Source organism: Neophocaena asiaeorientalis, unplaced genomic scaffold (assembly GCF_003031525.2).
Source record: "Neophocaena asiaeorientalis asiaeorientalis breed wild unplaced genomic scaffold, Neophocaena_asiaeorientalis_V1.1 scaffold320, whole genome shotgun sequence".
Classification (NCBI taxonomy): domain Eukaryota; kingdom Metazoa; phylum Chordata; class Mammalia; order Artiodactyla; family Phocoenidae; genus Neophocaena; species Neophocaena asiaeorientalis.
The window spans coordinates 1,272,998-1,291,710 of record NW_020174826.1 but is presented as its reverse complement, the minus strand read 5'-3'; the positions used below and the strand labels follow the sequence as shown (position 1 = coordinate 1,291,710).

Below are 18,713 nucleotides of genomic sequence, written 5' to 3'. Positions count from 1 at the left end.
GAAAGTTGAGAATAGTTTCTGCTTCCAAGGATCTAGGAAACCAGTTGGGAAAATAGGATACTCATTCATGAACAATTAAAGCCATGTTCTTGGCCTTAATTTCACAGCTGTTAAGTAGAATAAAATGATTTCTGAAGTCACTCTCAGCTACCAAATTCTAGAATTTGTATGTATTCTGAACTCCATGTCAAGGATGTAGGGAAGATGAATGTGGAACTGCATTGTAAGAATCAACCCTGGGAGTTGTACTATGGCCAAACATCCTTAAGAACTCATGGTACCCTGTGGCACATTGAACCATTAATTTATCAGCATTTTTATATAGACAAAATAAAAGGGTGGCCGTAGTGTGGTGGAGAATTGTAGGAACTATCCCTCCTGTGTGCCCTTTACTCCAGTGATTAGGCTCTGTGAGTTAAGGTAGGCCACCTGGGGAACAGAGGAAGCCAAGACGAAGTGTGTCCTGTTCCTGATGAGCCAAGCTACCTTAAGTAAGATGTTTAATCCCAATCGTTCCTGAGCTACATCATTTTTCCCCATTTCACTGACATTTTCCAGCTCCTGGAATGTTCAAGGTGTCCTGGAGCTCAGGGCTGAAGCTCTAAGTGACTTATCCAGAGACAGCTTAGCCAAAGAACTCTTGCTTTAGCCAGTGAGTTTTTAAGTGCCACAGGAAGTATGAATACATTGAGGAGGAAGACTGAGGGTGTTTAAGTTAGTAAAGTCACAAAGCAAAAGCTCAGAGTTACATCATGTAATTTTAAGTTTGCAAATAATTGAAAGCTAATCATTCAAGCCCTAAGCCCTTTTAACAGAAATATTGCTGACTGAAGTTTCTAAAAATTTTATCATTAACCTTTTCTTGCTGTCTCAGTGTCATCACTGCATATGTATTATTATCTGTATTGTACAGTCTCAAATATCAATGTCCTTAAATGTCATTGCTGTGTATTGGTCAGTTTTGCCCTTAATTGAAAGCACCCAGTCTGTAGAACAATTTTGATTAGCATTTTCACCCATAGTCCTTTGAGACACAATCTGAACTGGTCTTTCAACTCTTCCATCTGGCTCTTGACCAGATGGCCTACAGTCAGGAAGAAGGAGAAAGGAGCAACACCAACAAGCCATCCTCTCATGTCTGAACCTAAGGACAGAAAGTTTCCCAGAAGTCCTTGCTTCTCAGCATACTTCCCTTGGCATCTCATCAGCCCAACTCAAGTTACATGGCTATTCCTGGATACAGGGGAGGTTAGAAAACAAATATTTAGCAGAAAGGAGATTGTGATGACTGTCTCAGCCCAGCACTGATGGGTACATTGGATATATTGCAAAATGAACAATGGCAGGGTTTGGTTAGAGAGAGGGGAATAAAAGTTGGGGAGGCAACAGACAGTATCTACCATATGATTCCCAGAGTGACTGTGAAGGTAAAATGACTTAATCCATGGGAAATGCTTAAACCAGGGCCTGGAACAGAGCAATACATGTTAGCAACCATCGCCATTGTTATTAGTATGTATAATAATGTAATAATTGGTATCATCATTATCATTGGCTTGCTGCTCCTCATTGTTTTCAAAGATTTGTCTTTTTCCCTCATTTTCTTTTCTGTTCCTTTTAATTCTGTCATGTTTCTCAACTTTGATAGCATTAAGGCTTAGCTTTCACTCACCTAAGGAAAGTGCTACTTTGTTTTTCACTATTGAGCTAACAGCTCACACACATACATACACACACATATACACACATACAATATACCAATTACTGGGCAAAACATTCTACATGTAATGCTTTATTTAGTACTCAGTACTATTATTACCACCATTTAACAGGTGAGGAAACAGGTTAAGTAATGGGCCCAAGGTGACAAAGCTCTAATACATGGTGGATGAAGGTAAGCCTGTATGGCTATACTTCAAACCACTACCTTATCACACTGTGTTTATCTTCTTCAGTCCTTCAAAACTTGAGCATCAGGCTAAAATTTTGTGAATTTCTTGTGGCTAGTCTGGAAAATGGCAGGTTCAGATAGCAGGATAAGTGATTTTTATATGTAATAAGTAATACAAATGAATTAGTTTGTAGGAGGCAGTTCATAGTCATGGACTGAAATTTGACCATTACATTGTCAGATTACATTTGGGGATTACAGATCCTTTTAGACTATGATGAGAACTATGGATTCTCTTCCCAGGAAAAAGTAGATATGCACAGTAATTTTCAGCTCATTTCTGGGATTTCAAGGAACCCCCCCAAAAGCCCATCTATAAACTCCTGGGGTTAGAAAATCTCTAGTTTCACTTTCTGTTCAATTCCTTTGATTATGTTATAAACCTTTCCCGAGAAAATCTGAAATTGAACTAATAACAATACTTGCTACATCATATCTTAACTGAAGCAAGCTTGATCAATAGCTCTGTGAAAAACACCAAACTACAAGCCAAATAAGTATTACAATTTCTGTGTAGTTACCACCATCTGCTGGCCACACTTAGGTAAATCCTAAATTTACACTGAGCTTGGCTATTTTACCGTATGTTCGCTATTAAATCAATATTCTATTCTCCCAATTTTTCCCAATCTCTCAATTTATTGGGATTGAGATATACACACTACTTTATATAAAATAGATAATAAGGATCTACTGTGTATCACAGGGAAGTCTACTCAATACTCTGAAATGACCTATATGGGAAAAGAATCATAAAAGTGGATATATGTCTATGTATAACTGATTCACTTTGCTGTAAACCCAAAACTAACACAACACTGTAAATCAACTATACTCCAATAAAAATTATTTTTAAAAAATTAAAAAAGAGTAGTTTATACAAACTACTATGTATAAAATAGATAAGCAACAAGGATGTATTGTATAGCACAGGGAATTATAACCATTAACTTGTAATAACATTTAACGGAGTATAATCTGCAAAACTACTGAATCACTATGCTGTATACCTGAAATATAATGTAAATCAACTATACTTCCATTTAAAAAAGCACCACACTGGGCTTCCCTGGTGGCGCAGTGGTTGAGAGTCCGCCTGCCAATGCAGGGGACACGGGTTCGTGCCCCGGTCCGGGAAGATCCCACATGCCGCGGAGTGGCTGGGCCCGTGAGCCATGGCCGCTGAGCGTTCGCGTCCAGAGCCTGTGCTCCGCAACGGGAGAGGCCAAAACAGTGAGAGGCCCGCGTACCACAAAAAAAAATAAAAAAAGCACCCCATCTGATTTGTTTTTTTAAATCCTTATTGTTTTTCTAACCTCTGATTTTGATTTATAATCTGAATATACTGTGAAACGTTAGGCTGAACAAGCTGGACTTGTGGAATTAATTTTTTAAAGGAATCTTTATATTTGTGTCCTACTCTCCCTTAAATTTATGAATCTATCCCCTCTTCCTTTCTTTCTACCTTAATTTGGATCTTCATCATCTCTCACCTAAGCTAATTTCACTACCTCTCTAGCTTTTCTTCCTGCTTTGAACTGTTCTCCATAGGCTACCTCACACGGCCATCAGAAGGATCTTTTAAAACCCAGCTTCAACAGAGACTCTCCCTGCTTTAAACCCTTTTGTGTCTCCTCATTGCTACCGGATTAAATCCAGTCTTCACCTCAACTTGTCTTTTCACCCACCTCCTCTCTCTTCACTACTCCAAAACATATTATATAGGCTATTAGCCACTTTCAGGCTAGTCCAGAAGGCTGGAAGGAACAAATTTGTCTTCCCTAAATTGGAAAAGCAATTACAAAAAAAACTACAATTATAGCCAGAATATGGACTCAAACTTGATCTGGACAGCGAGAAAGTTGAGAGGTGTGAGTGTGTAAAAGAGAAAGGAGGAGGACCAACACTGGGCACTGGCAAAGTTGGAGTTAGTTGTGTAGCAGTGTGGTCCAGGTGACTTAGCTTACAGCAGGACCCCAAACAAAAGCTGTCAATCCAGAGATAGAGGTAAGGGCAAGAGCTTTGGAGGCTGATTGGACTGATCCAAAGAGCAACAGCTGAGGGCAAGGAAGGTGGCATGCACTCACATTTTTCTGAACCCTGGCAAAACAGAACTCACAAAATCTTTTTGAATAGATATATGAATGAAATTTTACAAAGTTATATTTGTGATTTCTGAAATATACTGAGACAGTATTCATGATGCCAAACCAGAAAACTAAAAACGTATATTAAACAAACAGACATGTTAATCAATTATTGACAAAACTTCAATTTTCATGCAGGAACCATAGGTGTTTCCTATACAAACGGATAAGATTAGAGGTGATTAGAAATATTAGTTTATTTCTTGTATTTAATTTCCTGTGGCTAATTACACCTTTCCTTTTCCATTTCAGTATTTCTATACAGAAGCTTTCAAATGAATCTCATTATACGATTTACGAGTTCTGGGAGAATAGTAGTGTGTGGAATAGGTAAGTTATGAGCAGGCCTTATTTTTTTAATTTTTTTGCCAGGGAGGTGGCAATATACATGATATAATTTTAGAACCTGTAGAAAAAACTCCATTCCCTTTACCTCACCTTAAAACCTGTCTTATTTGCTCATTTTCCTAAATCTCACTCTTTTTATGGATTTGAAATTACTTTCCTTTTGAAGCACAAAAACTTTTGATTATGATCACACTTTAAGAATTACCATTTTACTGATGCTTTCAGGTAAACAGATTTAGATGTGGGTCATGGGTGTCTAAGGTATGCAGGGGTGGGAGACAAAGGATGCAGAAAAAGATGAAAATAACTTTACCTCCTAATTTTTCTTAAGCTCTGTGGTTTTTATTTTGCAATATAGCTATATATAATGGTTAAGATCATCATAGCTTAACAGCTTTTTGAAATGTCTTTACTTACTGCAAATAAAAGGGAAATTCAAGACATTGTTTGGAAAAGATGAAAAGCATGTCAACTTCTCTTGTAATCATTCAGTTTTGTATATAATTATATTTGTTAACTATTCCTAGATAAAGTTAAAAAATAAATCAAGTTCTTTGAAATTAAAATAATTATTAATAAGTAACAAATATATAATTAGAAAAATAGATGAAGGAAATTTTGCTATTCTGAGATTATATAGTTCTAGTTGGCTTTAAATGGCACAGAGAATATAGCTCTCCAATAAGTCCATATTTTGGGGTGTTAAATGATGGTAATGAAACAAATACCTGGAAATTTATTTGATACATATTTCACCTAAAATTTTTATTTTTGTGGCTATTTTAAACACTGTGCTATAATGCATAATGACATCAATAGAATTTCAGGCACAAAAGGGAGCTTTAAAGGCAACTTATTCAACTCTGCAGTTCCAGGCCTACACTTTTAGATGATTTTTCTTTCTTTTTATCCTCTAGAGATGGAAAATCTATAGTCCTTCTTCTTAGCTATCCTATTTTTTAAACATCCTGATGCCCAAGATAGTCTTCCTTCTGTTTAAACTTCTTGCTGTAATTACAGTTATCTCCTTTTGTTTTATCTTCTCTAGAGAATTAGTGCTCTCCTGTTTTAAAAAAAAATTCTGGTGATACTTGTTAAATTACTCCTTAGTCATTTTTTAAGGGTAAATAACCAAGAAAAGAAATCCGTATTCAGGCACTTAATCTAAATCATCCGAAACCTTGCCACCTTGAGTGAATTTGAACTGTGCTACATTCTACTCAGGAAGATTGTAATAAATTGCACAGCCGTAACCTATAATTATTTATACAGCCACCGTCAGATGAATTATAGCAAGACCTTCCAAAGAAGTAATGTGGATTTCTTGGAAACTCCAGAACTCACGTCTACTATGCTAGTTCCTGGTAATTATCCTGGGTTCACAATTCTTCTATGTGCTTTTGTATTGCCTTTCTCTGTTTAAAAGACAGTATGTTCTAGCGCCTTCCCCTTCATCAACTGTACTCTATTTTTTTATCTATCTTAAAATTGGAGAGTGGGGGTAGGAAATAAGAGATCTATATATTTTTTCTATTGCCTTTAGTCCTTAGTTGACCCCATTTGTATTCCTGGCTGTATTAAACCTAATATTAGTCATTTGCTGGTCACCTTTTAACAATTTGAAGTACAAATCATGACATTTCAAAAAATTATTCAAATACTTTACTATATTATAGTGTATTGAATAAATTTGAAATAGGTGACCATAGATTGGAGATTAGAATTATGTTAGAAATATCTTTATTATAATAATTGTTAAATATTTTTTGTAATTGGAGAAAAAGGAGAAGGGAAAGAGAAATTTGAAATGAACTTGCCTGAGAAGTCTGGCCTAGCCAAAGCTTATTTAAGATAATTGAGAACAAAAATTATTTGTTCATCTACCCATCCATTCAATTACCAATTAAACATACTTTTACTGAATGTTAATAAGTGCTAAGCACTGGGGATACTGGGGTTCCTAGCCTGTTTACTAGCACTGATTGAGCTCCAATTATGAACAAGCATTGTGTTGGGAGCTATAGAGGGTACAAAGTAAAAATACAGTCCCTACCTATAAAATGCTTTCTGTCCAGTAGGAAAGACAAATGTTTGTAGAAAAATAACAAGCTCAGGACATACATAGTAGTTACCCATTAGACTCATAATGTGCTATGTGAATTTAGAGGAGTGGATTGCCTCTTTAACAGTTTTTAATGAGGAGATGATCCTTGAGCTGGACTTTAAAAAATTAGATTTGGACAAATAAAGATGGAGAAGAAGGTACTTAGAGGTAAATTGTAGACATGAACAAATGTAAGAAATGTTAAATGTGCTGTGTTAATTGGTGCAAAGATATGATTAAAGCATAAGGCTTGTATATGGTACATGTGCAAAGAGAGGAGAGAGTAGGAAATGGGAGTTGAAAATAAGGAATTTTAACTTTCTTCTTACAGTATTATGGAGCCATTAAAGGTTTTTGAGAGGGCTAGTGAATGCTCTAATCAGTAGTAACTGTGGCAGGAGGGAGAAAGGTGAATGTCACGAGAGGAGAGAAATTGGTCAGGCAGGGCAATAATCTAGGCCAGGAAAAAAAAAAGCATCTGAACCAAGATGATATCCATAGAGTTCCCTTGCAGATAGAATTTTCAGAAGTTAACCATAGCAAGATGATGGTTGAAGCCGGGGGTTGGTGAGAAAGTGTGTAGGTAAGAAGAAAATATCTAACAGAAGCCTGAGGAACTGCCTTTATTTAAAAGGCAGAGAGAAAAGCCTCCTTTCATTAAGGAGACTGAGGGGAACCAGAGATAGGAGAGTCACAGTTGCAGAGTATCAAGGAAACCAAAAGAGGAGTAACATGCAAGGTACAGTGCTCCTCAGGGGGCCTATGTAGGAGAGCATGACTGAAGAGAATGGGACTGAAAATTGGATTTGACAAGAGAAGTTTTAATAAAATGGTAAGAATTTTAAAATTAGGGTAGATTTTGATGGATTGGCAATAAATGGAAAATGAAAAAGTCAATTCTGGAATTGAAGCTAGGTGAGGAGATGGGGAGATCAGGTGTCAATGCTTTCAAGTTGGCTGACTCTGACAGTCTCAGCCTGATTTTTTATATTTACTCTAGATCTTAAGGGCAGGTTTATGCACTATTAGTATCATTGGTACATGCATTCTATTACTCTTTCTCTCTCAGAGCATTTCCTAATTTAGAGAGAAAAACTGAGTACAGATAAAACTGGATCAATTCCTGTTCTCAGAATTCAGAGTGAATACAATTTAATGCCTTTTAATTGCTACCCTATTTTTCATTGATTTTCACATCACATCTAATTTCTATAACCACTGGAATTTGATAGAAAAAAAAAAGTTAGGCTTGATTCTAACACAATTTTAAAAACCTACTTCAAACAAGATTTTTAACATCTATTGGGCCATCCTACTCTATTTTAAACTGAAAGTTTTATCACTGTTAACAGCTGATTTCCCTTGGGGAAAAACAGCAGATATATCTCCCTGGACAAAAAGCTGAAATTAGCTTATAAATATCATTTATGATTTTAATGTCCATATGACTTATATTTGTAATAACTAGTTTTGTGCATTTTGTTTATGTAGTTTTGAAATGCTGCATATATTTTGACCTAAAATAAAAATCTGAAAGTTATTACAGTTAGAAACACAGAATGAGTGGGTTTGTATTACTAATTCACAAATAACAATTTCTAATAAGACTTTTTTTTTTTTTTTTGTGGTACGCAGGCCTCTCACTGCTGTGGCCTCTCCCGTTGCGGAGCGCAGGCTCAGCAGCCATGGCTCACGGGCCCAGCCACTCCGCGGCATGTGGGATCTTCCCGGACCGGGGCATGAACCCGTGTCCCCTGCATCGGCAGGCGGACTCTCAACCACTGCACCACCAGGGAAGCCCAATACTGCCTTTTAATTAAGATTTCTAAGTGGTTTACTTAAGATACATCTTAAGAAATAAAGCAGGGACTTCCCTGGTAGCGCAGTGGTTAAGAATCTGCCTGCCAATGCAGGGGACATGGGTTCAAGCCCTGGTCCGGGAAGAGTCCACATGCCACAGAGCAGCTAAGCCCGTGTGCCACAACTACTGAGCCTGCGCTCTAGAGTCTGTGAGCCACAACTACTGAGCCGCGTGCCACACCTACAGAAGCACATATGCCTAGTGCCCATGCTCCATCCGCTATTAGAGAAGTCACCTCAGTGGGAAGCCCGAGCACCGCAATGAAGAGTAGACCCCGCTTGCCGCAACTAGAGAAAGCCCGTGAGCAGCAACAAAGACCCAACTCAGCCAAAAATAAATAAAACAAATCTATTTAAATAAACAAAGCAAATAAACCAGTCTGCACTAGATACAAAAATATAAACCAAAATATATTCCTATGAACTCTCAAATATAAAAATCACTTAAATGAGGCATACTGGAATATGGAGCCTATGCTGATAAGCTATCATAAAACACCCAGACAAAAAGAGTATGAGAATTGGTCTGTGGAGCAGAATATACCTTGGCAAAGGAGAAAGCCTTATGGTTATGGGAAAAAAGGATACATAAGAAAGTAAGATCCTATTGCCAGTCAGTGTATTATTTAAACAGCTTTAAAAAGAAATTTTAATCCTTCACATTTGTCTGTTTCTCACCTCATTCCACCAATCTTACTTCTTTGACATAGGTTTGTCTTTAGGATACTTACATTTACTGGGGAAAATATTTCTAATTTTACAATACAGATATACTAAAAAAAATTATTTAAAACACATCCACTTACTTATACCCAAACTTCCTGAACTGGGAAGATTAAAACAACAACAACATGATTTTATCTTCAGGGCGTTTATAATCTCATTGCCAAGACAATCTCTATTCATATATAACAAAAACTTTTTAGTTAGACTGCAACCAAGTGTCAAAAGATATGGTACAACTAACAAGTGCACAGGAAAGTTCAATCAAGTCAGGAAATAGTAACTTGAAAGATAAGTAATTATACAGACTAAAGGTGAGGGAAAATAGTCTCTTTAAGAATGACTTGCACCTTGAACTAACTTAGCCCTAGCAGTTATTTTCATTATTAAAAAAAAACTCTTTTTCTCTTTTCAGCTTCATGGTGGATCCTGAACAACTAGCTGTTCCTTAACATTTTCTTTATGGTTCCAAGTAAAAAACAACTGTTCCTATCTGAAATGTGAATTAGAAAATTCTCTGTACTTATTAATCTACTCTCTACTTTTGTTTAAATATATTTACCCTAAGATGTGCACTCTTCTTAAATGTCTTCTATCATTTTATCTTTCATGTAAATTTTAGCTCAACTTTCAAAGTTCACTATTATCCTCAATATTTGCTGCTGTATTGCTACATACAATAAACCTAAAACCCTTTAATATCAAAATCATAATATATGAAAAGTATACATATAAAGTAACAAAATTGTTATGATAGAGAAAAAAACATTTAAAGTGAGAGCTTTTAGACTATTACTTCATAGAACAGCTTCTGTAGATCTGTCATAAACTATAAAGGTTAAATCAGTGTTTTGTGATTTTTAAGTATCTGCTTTTCCATGAGTGAAATGTATTCTTCAGTAATACCTACTCCATTCCCAACTCAGGATCCTATAACTATTCACTTTATGTTACTTAAAAAGCTAATACATGATCCAATATGACTGGTATCCTTATATGCAAAGAGAGAGAGCAGGGATGTTTAAGCTTAAAAAAACATTAATACATGAGCATAAACCAATCTTCACTATAACCAATAGAATCTCTATCCATCTGTCAAGTTATAAACTGGTTTTTCATAAGTGAGCAATTCTGTGACAGGGTACCATTTAGTAATGTAACACCATTATATCATTTGTTAAGAAAATGTGGTTCAAAATTTTTGGCACATGATCCAGAGGTCTAACTTTACTTATGAAAAATAGACATTTGCATTTAAATAATGATTTCAAAATATTTTAAAACCAAAATTTTAACCTAAGTGAACAAAGAATTATAAAACAAGTACAAACTTTAGGGAAATAATAAAATATGTACTGGACAAAAAACATCTATTTTTCAGTTTCAACACTAGAATGACTACAATCCCAGTTTCACTAGAAAAACTAAAACTATGTACCTTATATATTCTGCTGTACAAGCTCATAAATTAAATATTTTTAATAAAATCTCTTTTATTCTGATAAATGCTGCTAATGAAAATGCAATGCATATAGAAATTTGTTTATTCTCTAGGCCAAATTCCTCTGAAACCACAGGTCTTCCAGGAAACAAACATAAGGTGAATTTTTCCTTTTTTTTTTTAAAACTCAGACAAAAAGGAAGGTTGAACTAAAATTTTATTTTTTAAATATAAAAGTTAACCTAACATATTTTCTCAAACTAACTTTTACCAACACCTTTGTGTACTCTCAGTCCTCATTCAGTCTAAATAAAATTAAAGAATTTTTAATAGCTTCTACTAGAAATAGGTAGTAAATATTGACATACACACATGTGTGTATATGTGTGCGTGTGTGTGTGTGTGTGTGTGTGTGTGTGTGTGTGTGTGTCTGGTCATTTCTAAAGATGATAAACATGAAACAACACCTGGCTCAACTCTTTTAATTTATATACAAAGCAAAGAACAACATGAATGGAGATGTACAATGATTATTCAAATAAGCTATACATATGTACAAAGGCAAACAGATAATAAAACAGTCTTTGCAGTCTCACTCTGATTATATACAGTAAGAAAGGATCAAAAGACTTTGAAACCTCGAGGACTTCTAATATACAAACTCTTCTTGAAAACGCTGGTTATAAATGATTTCAAAAATAGAAATTATAGCTAATCAATATATTGTTCTGGCCAGTCAGTTTCTGTATCAGATTCAGAAAGTACATCAAGTCATTTGGATACTAGGCACTTTCCAAAGTTAGAATGGTAGTATGACTTTAAAAGGGGTCTGCCCTCAGTAACAGTGCTAAATGGAAGGGCTCTTTGGATTCCAAATTGGAATAGGTTCGATCATATTTTTTTTTAACTAAAGTCAACAGACTTGGATAATAGGCAAATAATAAAGCAAACCAATTTAATTATATGGTAATTCTGACCCCAGCTCTTTTTAAATTACTTTTTTATTGAGATGACCCCAGCTCTTATATAAATTACATGTATTTTTGTGTATGTGCGTGTATTCATACACATATAAATACTAGAAGCTATAATATAAAGGGAAATAGTAGGGCAAAAATGAGTGTAAAAAACTGGGCCGTAGGTGTAAACTCATTTTTAAGTAACCAATAAATTTATGGCTAGTGAAGGTTCTTTTTTTTTTCCTACTTGAAAAGCAATCTTTTTCTGGTGAACAAAGCAATTAAAAGTGGTATACTAAAGACCAAGTTGGGAAATCTGCCATGGACTAAAGTTTGAATCTGGGTAACAAGTCTAAAGACCAGTGAAGAAAAAGGTACTGGTTTTAGGAGTTCAGAATTCAGTTTAAGATAAACTTTCTGCCAAATGATGTCCTTGAATGCCTTGCCAATAGACCCAGGGATCTGAAAGAATCTGAGAATAGAACTAGGGAGAGTTTACACTTACCTTTATATGAGCAATTCTTTGTGACACTGTGCTGGAACCAACTTTTCTTTTTAACAAAAGTGACAAATTGCAGGAGATTTATTGTATAGAATTTCTAGGAGCTAAAAGTTTAAACCTCCAAATTCTTCATCCATACACTTGTTATAAGAAATTACAGCACTGAAACTTAATGCACCTCAATTATTTGCAAATGCCTCAATTATTCCTCTTTTGGAAATAAAAGAATCTTAGACAATGTTGTTATTATCACAAACCTAGAGAACAATCATATATTTGAAAAGAAATACTTCTTAAAATATTCTCCCTCCTATCACTGAGAACTATTCATTGAACATCCTGAATCATTCTAAACCTCTAGAGAGATTGTAATGATCCTTTCAAGTGCTGGTATGAAATCAGTGGGAAACAGAACAAAAGCAACTTTAAAAGCAACAAGAAATTATGTATCATATGTACATCATAGCATATACTTTATATTTGAGAATGCTTACAGCTTACATTTTCATTCCATTATTACAAGCGATGAAAAACAAAAATTGCAAGTAGCATGCAAATTATAAATACAGTCTTCCCATTTCACTAACCAAATTCCTACTTTCCAGTGTTACTTCCCTATTTATGCAAGAAACTGCCTGCAAAGCTGAAACTGATTAGAAAATTCTTTATTGTTTAAAGTATCTCTTTCTCATTTTAGGAGAAACCAAATATCCAACCATCAAAATTAAAAATAAACTGAATTGTTACAGTCCGTTACAGTTATTGTTACTAGATCCACTTCATTTGCAGGTGTCCAAAATATAAAACTAGTAATTCTTTATCTTCAAATACATACATTCTCAAAATGCTACTTAAAGCTTTGGTTGTTTTCCTGTAATAGAGAAGAAAAAGTTAACTTATCAATTAGATTGAATGAATGTACCTTTTACTAATTAGTTTATCAAACCAAATGTTGTGACCTATTAAGTGTTTGCAGATCTAAATGCATGTTACTATAGAAACTATTAAGTAACTGGAATTTGTCAAATAAAGTAGTTCTTCTGTGTTTAGTAAAACTTATATAATACATATATTATATTTAAATATATTAGATTGTATTCAAAACCCGTTGTTCTGTTTTTGTGGTACCTAATTTTTAGAAAATATTATTAATTCATAAAACAAAAGTAAACTCAAAATAATGTGTAGGTCAAACTTCTATTGACAAAATAAAATGTTGTTAGAAGTGGAAAGCCTTCAAATGAGAAAGTGACTCTATTTTATATAGCACTGAAGTTTAGATTTATTCTTATAGACCAAGGATTATATGCCCCTAAGATCTCTGAACAGGTAGAAAAATTCAAATATCATCAAGGATGCTTTACCTCATTAAATATTCCTGTGAGCAAGGTATTATGAAAAAAACTTTTAAATTTATGCTTTAATTTTAAAAAGAATTGGCTGGATGTCGACAAGGTAGTGAGTTTAAATTAAGAGCCATTGATACACTATGAATAAACTAAAATACAAAAAATTGTAATTATGAAAAAAAAGCTATGGATTCCAAAGGGTAAGAAATCCCCCAAATGGAGAACACAGGAGGTATTTTATATCTCACATTTGACCCATTCTTAGCATACCTATATTCTGAACTCATCTCAGTAGAATACTACAGGCATTCCTCACTTTACTGCTCTTTGTAGATACTGTGTTTTTTACAAATTGAAGGGTTGTGGCAACCTTGCATCAAACAAGCCTGTGGGTACCATTTTTCCAACACCATCTGCTCACTTTGAGTCTCTGTGTTATATTTTGGTAATTCTCCCAATATTTCAAACATTTTCATTATTATTATATTTGTTATAGTGATCTGTGAACAGTTATCTTCAATGTTACATAGCAAAAAGATTACAACTTGCTGAAGGCTCAGATGTTGGTTAGCATTTTTTAGCAATAAATAACTAAATTGTTTTTTAATTAAGATATGTAAATAGTTTTTTTCCAGACATAATGCTATTGCACAACTAAGAGCAGTATAGTGTAAACATAACTTTTATATGCACTGGGAAACCAAAACATTTGTGTGACTCCCTTTATTGCAATGTTTGTTTGGAACCAAATTTGCAACATCTCTGAGGTATGCCTGTATACCTTTTATACACCTTTACCTGTATAAAATGGTGTTTATGAAAACTATAAATAAAAGAAATTCAAATTCCAGTCAAAATGGAAGTAAAGACCATAAAAGATGAAAATCAACAGCTACTGAGTACATAATGAGAGATAAGTACCATGCTAAAAGCAATTTCATACATTTCATTTAATCCTAACAATTAGAAATCATCCCCTTATCACAATTGCAAAACTGAGGCTCAAGAACGTTTAGTGACTTGCCTAAGCTTGAACAATATACCAGTACACAGGTGGAGCTACAACTTGAACCCAAGCTTGACATGAAACTCATGTCCTTTCCAATCAATATCCTGAAAGATACATGTATGTATTTACTGTGTGTATTTACTTTGATATAATTTGATGAGGTGACACAGAAATATAAAGGGCTAAGAAACAGCAAAGATGTGTCGAAGAATAGTTGTGTTGTTTTACTGTATAAAAGGAGTAACTGAACAGAACAGAGTGCCCAGAAAGACCACATGTAAATATATTGCCGCAAAGGTGGCAGAGGACTATCCTTTCGCTAAATATTGCTAGGATGACTGGATATCCATGCAGAAAAAAATAAAACTTCACCCCTACCTCACACCATATAGTAAAATCAATTTCAGGTGAATTATAAAACTTAATTGAAAAACAAAAATATTTCCTAAAATATGACAATTCCATTCTATTTTTGACCAGAGTCGTAATTACTTGCAGTAATTGGTTATATTATACATTTAGATTTATGTACTTTTCTGAATTATATTTCACAATGAGAAAGATTAAAAAGGTTTAAAAGACACATATTTTAGAATTAAAACTATACAAAAATATTTAAAAGATAAATATTTAGGATTAAAACAATACAAAATTAGAAAACTACTTACTGGTTTTTGAAGTACAATGGGATGATCAGGCAGAAAGTCTGGTTTTTTTCTGCAGATGGAAACACTTGAGAGCTTCAACAGAAAATCTCTGCTGTATTTGATTCTCTCTGTAGATATCAAAACATCAAATGTAATGTTATAAAGCACAGAACTCTCCCAGAACACTTTTTGGCTCATTTCTTTCTGGATGTCCCTTAACTGTCCATTATTTTATAAAATGGTAAGTAGTTTTTATGTAAAAGAGAAGTGGGGAAAAAGCTCTGACAAACATCTACTGCCTCCAATTTTCCTTTTACACAGAAACAAAGCCAATTAACCAAGGAAACATTTCAGAAACTTGGTAACGCATTGCTTCTTTTATCTGGTTTATTCATATCTAGTAAAGAAATCTTCTATTATAAAATATAACAGGTATAACACCTATTGGGCTATTCAGATACTGATAAGCCTATGGAAATGGAACCCTAATAAGCCTGTCTAGTCTTTATATTAACTTACTAAAAATTTAATACAATCCAATAAATTCAAGAAACATTTATTGTAGATAATGGTGAAAAAGGTCCAAAATAGGGTCCCTATCTTCAAGGAGAACAATGATTCAAATATTTGCAGATTTGTCATCAGAGACTATCACCATCTTGGTCTATATGAGACCATTTGCTGGGCCAGAAATAGTGGAGCTATAATCTTTAAATTTCCAACAGAAAAGGACTGAAACCTAGGTTCCCATATTGTGAAATAAAAGAAAAAAAATATATATGGGTTTCTGTCCCTGTTCCTGGCACAAAAATCCTTTCCCTTGTAATTTCCTAAGTGATAAGAGCACTAGGGGCGTCTTTTGTTCTAATATTTGTTCCTTGACACTAGTTCCTGACCCGGAGCTGCTAAATCTCTTAAAATTTTCTGGGTGATTTGGTCTTCTGTTCTAATGAGGTGACTCTTGGTGGGCTTCTGGATGGGGGCTGATCACCAGAAAGACCAAGCCATGATTAGAAGCTTGGAACTTTCAGCCCCACCGCTACATCCTCTGAGAAGGGGCTGGAAATTGAGTTAAGGATCGATGGTGCCTACGTGTTGAAGCCTCCATAAAAATCAAAAAAGTAAAGAGTTTGGAGAGATTCTGGGTGGGTGAATACATCCACGTACCAGAGAGTGGTGTAACTCAACTCCACAGAAGCTCCTGCACTTGGGACCCTACAAAACCCGGCCCTATGTATATCTTCATTTGACTATTCATCTACATTCTTTATCATACCCTTAATTATGTAATAAACTGGTAAATGTAAGAAAGTGGTTTCCCTAAGTTCTGTAAGCTGTCCTAGAAAATGACAGAATCCAAGAAGGGGGTCTTGGGAACCTTTACTTGTAACTGTCATCAGAAGTGGAGGGTAGTCTTATGTGACCAGGCCATTACCCTGTGGCATCTACAGTAATTCCAGTTTATATCAGAATTAACTTGAATTACAGGACACCAAGCTGGTTTCGCAATGAATTGCTTGATATGTGGAAAAACCTCACATCTAGTGTCAGAAGTGTTGTGAGTATAATAGAGTATTGAGAGTAGAGGAAAAACACAGGAGGAGTGTAGTTTTTCCCTTATACATAGCCAGTGAAAAAAATCCTTCAGGAATGCATATGAAGTAAAAAACATTTTCAGATGAAAGAAAACTAAAAGAATTTGTCACCAGCCGACCTGATCTATAAGAAACACTAAAGGAAGTCCTCCAGGTTGAAGGGAAATGATACCAGACAGAGTCTTTCATCTTAAGATTTAAAAGAGAACAAAAGAGAAATGGCAAATAGCTGAATAAATATAACAGACTCCTTTTTTTCCCCCTTATCTAAGTTTTATGAAAATATGTATGATTGTTGAAAAGCAAAACTTCTGACACTGCCTGGTGAGATTTCCAAGGTATGGAGATATAATGCATACAGCTATAGCAAAAAGATCAATGCAGGGGGATAAAGGAAAGGAAACTACATATGGTTGCAAAGTTTTGCCATCACTGTTTTGCATGAAGTACAATATTAACAAGTACACTGAGAAAGTTAGATATTATAATCCCTAGATCAACCACTTAAAAATACAAAGAACTACAGCTAAAAATACAATAGATATAATTAAATGCCAAAAATTAAACTTAACAAAATCCAAAGAACAGGGGAAAACAAAAACAAACAAAAATGAGGACAAACAGAAAACAAATAATAAAATTATATGCCTAAATTCAACCATATCACATTAAATCTCAATGGTCTAAACCAGGGTCAGCAAAATTCTTCTGTAAATGACCAGAAAGTAAATACTTGAGGAGTTTGGGACATATAATCTCTGTCACAACTACTCAACTCTGTCTTGTAGCAGAAAAGCAAACACAGATAATAACTAAATAAAGCATGTGGCTGTATTCCAATAAAATTTAATTTCCAAATTGGGCATTTGGCCTGAGGGCCATAGTATACTCACTCCTAAGATAAACACTGCAATTAAAGGCCATAAATTGACACAACAAATAAAAAGAGACACTGTTACATGCTGCCTGCAAGAAATACACATTAAACATAAAGACACAGATAGGTTGAAAGTAAATGGATATAAAAAGATATACCACACAAAGACTAAGAACAAGAAGGCTAGAGTGGCTCTTAACATTAGATAAAGAGATAACAATTATCAATGTGTTGTGCCTAAGGACAGAGTTTCAAAATGCATGAAGCAAAACTTGACAGAAATAAAGGGGGCAACACACAATTCCACAAAAATATTAGGTAATGTAAAAACCCTTCCCTCAGCAACTGATATAACTAGACAAAAAAAAAAAAAAAAACCCAGAAAAGACACAGATCTTAACAATACTATGGACCACCTTGATTTAACTGACAATTAGAAAAGTTACATCAACAACTGAAAAATACAAATTATATTCACAGAGATATGGTACAGTAACCAAGACAGACTATATGTTGGCTATAAAACAAGTTTCAATAAATTTAAGAGGCTTGGAAAAAAGAGGACTCAAATATTCTGATAAATATTCTGATAAATAAGATCAGAAATGAAAAGGGAGACATTACAACTGATACCACAGAGATACAAAGGATAAGATTATATTATGGACAGTTATACGCAACAAATTTTACAACCTCTAAGAAACTGATAAATTCCTAGAAACATACAACCTACCAAGACTGACAACCTACAATCTATTTCTATTTCATGAAGAAATAGAAAATATGAAATTGAATCAGAATCAAAAACCTCCCGACAAACAGAGGTCCAGGACCATATGGCTTCACTGGTGAATTCTACCAACCATTCAAAGGAAAATCAATACCAATCCTCAAACTCTTCCAAGAAACACTCCCAAATTCAATTTATGAGGCCAGCATCACCCTGATGCAAAAACCAGAAAATGATGCCATGAGAAAAGAAAATTACAGGCCAATATTCCTGATGAACATAGATGCAAAAATCCTCAACAAAATATTAGCAAACCAAATTCAACAATACATTAAAAGGATCATACAGCATGATCAAGTGGGATCTATTCCAGGGATGTAAGGATGATTCAATATCCACAAATCAATCAATGTGATATACCACATCACAAAATGAAGGACAAAAATCATATGATATCTCAATAAATACAGA

The 18,713-nt window shown here is 34.5% G+C and overlaps 2 protein-coding genes across 2 annotated transcripts in view; one reads left to right on the top strand and one right to left on the bottom strand.

The window, feature by feature from the left end:
- The window catches only part of NECAB1 (N-terminal EF-hand calcium binding protein 1), a 282,518-nt gene extending 272,542 nt beyond the window's left edge, over positions 1-9,976 (top strand). Inside the window, exons 11-13 of the mRNA XM_024760421.1 lie at positions 4,351-4,428; positions 5,719-5,810; positions 9,549-9,976. Of these exons, the coding sequence (XP_024616189.1) occupies positions 4,351-4,428; positions 5,719-5,810; positions 9,549-9,574 (196 nt within the window). The 3' untranslated portion in view covers positions 9,575-9,976. The remainder of the gene's footprint in view (positions 1-4,350; positions 4,429-5,718; positions 5,811-9,548) is intronic.
- A 1,082-nt stretch (positions 9,977-11,058) lies between these two features.
- CUNH8orf88 (chromosome unknown C8orf88 homolog) overlaps positions 11,059-18,713 on the bottom strand; it is a 43,001-nt gene continuing 35,346 nt past the window's right edge. Inside the window, exons 5-6 of the mRNA XM_024760417.1 lie at positions 15,062-15,168; positions 11,059-12,906 (exon numbers count right to left, since the gene is read on the bottom strand). Coding sequence (XP_024616185.1) covers positions 12,883-12,906; positions 15,062-15,168 — 131 coding nt within the window. The 3' untranslated portion in view covers positions 11,059-12,882. The remainder of the gene's footprint in view (positions 12,907-15,061; positions 15,169-18,713) is intronic.